We start from the raw sequence: 2,042 nt of genomic DNA on the forward strand, positions 1-2,042 counted from the left end.
ATCATACAGATACACATTCCTAAACACACACACACACACACATTCCTAAACACACACACACACACACACACACACTCTCGAGGTCTCGCTTAGCATATTCTAGGTTCGCTTTTTGCTATTGTTGGAAGCTCTGTGGGGGGTGAGGGGAGGGAAATGGGGGGGTAAGGAAGTGAGGGAAGGGGTGAGAGGGAGGTGAGTGAACGTGATGCGGCAAGGGAAGGGGTTAAGGAAGTGGGGGAAGGGGAGAGAGGGGGATGGGGTGATTATGGGTCTCTCTTAATAAGTATACAATTATCAAAGGAGAACGAGTCTACCAATAACCCCTTCCCTCCCCCTCCCCCTACCTTCCTCTCCCTTTCCCCCTACCTTTCCCTACCCTCTCTTCCTCCCTTTCTTCCCGTCAAAGTCAAAATTTTCATAACTAACAAAAAACAGGAGAATTGTATGTATGTACTGTATGTATGTATGTATGTATGTATGTATGTATGTATGTATGTATGTGAAAGGAAAGTTAAGTGTATAAACAACGAATAGTATTGTCTGGAAACACTTAGAAATGAGTATAAGTGTCTCCGAATTGGTTAACTTTCTTGTGTGGCATTTTTTATATAACACGGGCTATCACTCTTAACACAGCTCCTATCACTCTTAACACAGCTCCTATCACTCTTAACACAACTCCTATCACTCTTGACACAGCTCCTATCACTCTTGACACAGCTCCTATCACTCTTAACACAACTCCTATCACTCTTAACACAACTCCTATCCTCTTAACACAGCTCCTATCACTCTTAACACAACTCCTATCACTCTTCTACAACTCTTATCACTCTTAACACAGCTCTATCACTCTTAACACAGCTCCTATCACTCTTAACACAGCTCCTATCCTCTTAACACAGCTCTATCCTCTTAACACAGCTCCTATCACTCTTAACACAGCTCCTATCACTCTTAACACAGCTCTATCACTCTTAACACAACTCCTATCACTCTTAACACAGCTCCTATCACTCTCTTAGCTCTATCACTCTTATCACAGCTCCTATCACTCTTAACACAGCTCCTATCACTCTTATCACAGCTCCTATCACTCTTAACTTGCCCTATCACTCACAGCTCCTATCACTCTTAACACAACTCCTATCACTCTTAACACAACTCCTATCACTCTTAACACAGCTCCTATCACTCTTAACACAGCTCCTATCACTCTTAACACAGCTCCTATCACTCTTAACACAGCTCCTATCACTCTTAACACAGCTCCTATCACTCTTAACACAGCCTATCCCTCCTATAAACAAGACAACAACAACACTTACCAAGGCAGAAGTCGTGCCGCCAATCTGCAGCTTGATTGGGGTAGCAGAGACTATCGCCCCCATCACCTGCCCCCAGAATTGATGTCCAGATCGCCATCCTCGCCACCGTGTGTATAAACGTTTAAACACTAAATACTCCTCCTCCTGCTACAGAGTCTTGGTGTGTGTGTAAAATTAATGAGAAAAAAGTGAAGTTTCGAAGGAGTAGAGGTACAGGCGTCTACCGTCGAAAGCCGTAGTGGTGTGTGAGAGAGGAAAGGTCCACACTCTGGGACGCTCAACGCTCGCCTGACTGGACGGCCATCTTGACTGGGTATATATATGTTGGGGGATCTTGGTACAGTTGCCAATTAGTCGCTATTCGTTTAACTCCTAAATGTGTCCAATTAGTTTATTATGTGTAATTAAGTATCTCGTCTTTCATCAAATTTTAACTCGGAAATGATGAGTAAGTCGGTGTTTTGTACTTATACCTAACGTAACCTAACCAAACCAAACCTAACCTAACCTAACCTAACCTAACCTAACCTAACCTAACATGTTAAGTAATACACATTTATATACATTTCAAAGTAATTATTTTTATTTGTTTTTCAATGTATTTACAATTTTTACTCATATAAATATTCAATGGTTTAATTATAGTTAAAACAGTATTCGATTTCAAAGTTAAATTACCTGTAGTATTCTTAGTCATTTACCTGTAATTATTTG

The 2,042-nt window shown here is 41.2% G+C and overlaps 1 protein-coding gene across 1 annotated transcript in view; it reads right to left on the reverse strand.

Annotated features, from left to right (window-relative positions):
* Positions 1 to 1,613, reverse strand: part of LOC121869561 (matrix metalloproteinase-16-like) — a 29,554-nt gene extending 27,941 nt beyond the window's left edge. Inside the window, exon 1 of the mRNA XM_042370957.1 lies at positions 1,329 to 1,613. Within this exon, the coding sequence (XP_042226891.1) occupies positions 1,329 to 1,391 (63 nt within the window). The 5' untranslated portion in view covers positions 1,392 to 1,613. The remainder of the gene's footprint in view (positions 1 to 1,328) is intronic.
* Between the last annotated feature and the right edge of the window lie 429 nt (positions 1,614 to 2,042).

The sequence above is a fragment of the Homarus americanus genome, unplaced genomic scaffold (genome assembly GCF_018991925.1).
Source record: "Homarus americanus isolate GMGI-L3 unplaced genomic scaffold, GMGI_Hamer_2.0 scaffold23578, whole genome shotgun sequence".
NCBI lineage: Eukaryota > Metazoa > Arthropoda > Malacostraca > Decapoda > Nephropidae > Homarus > Homarus americanus.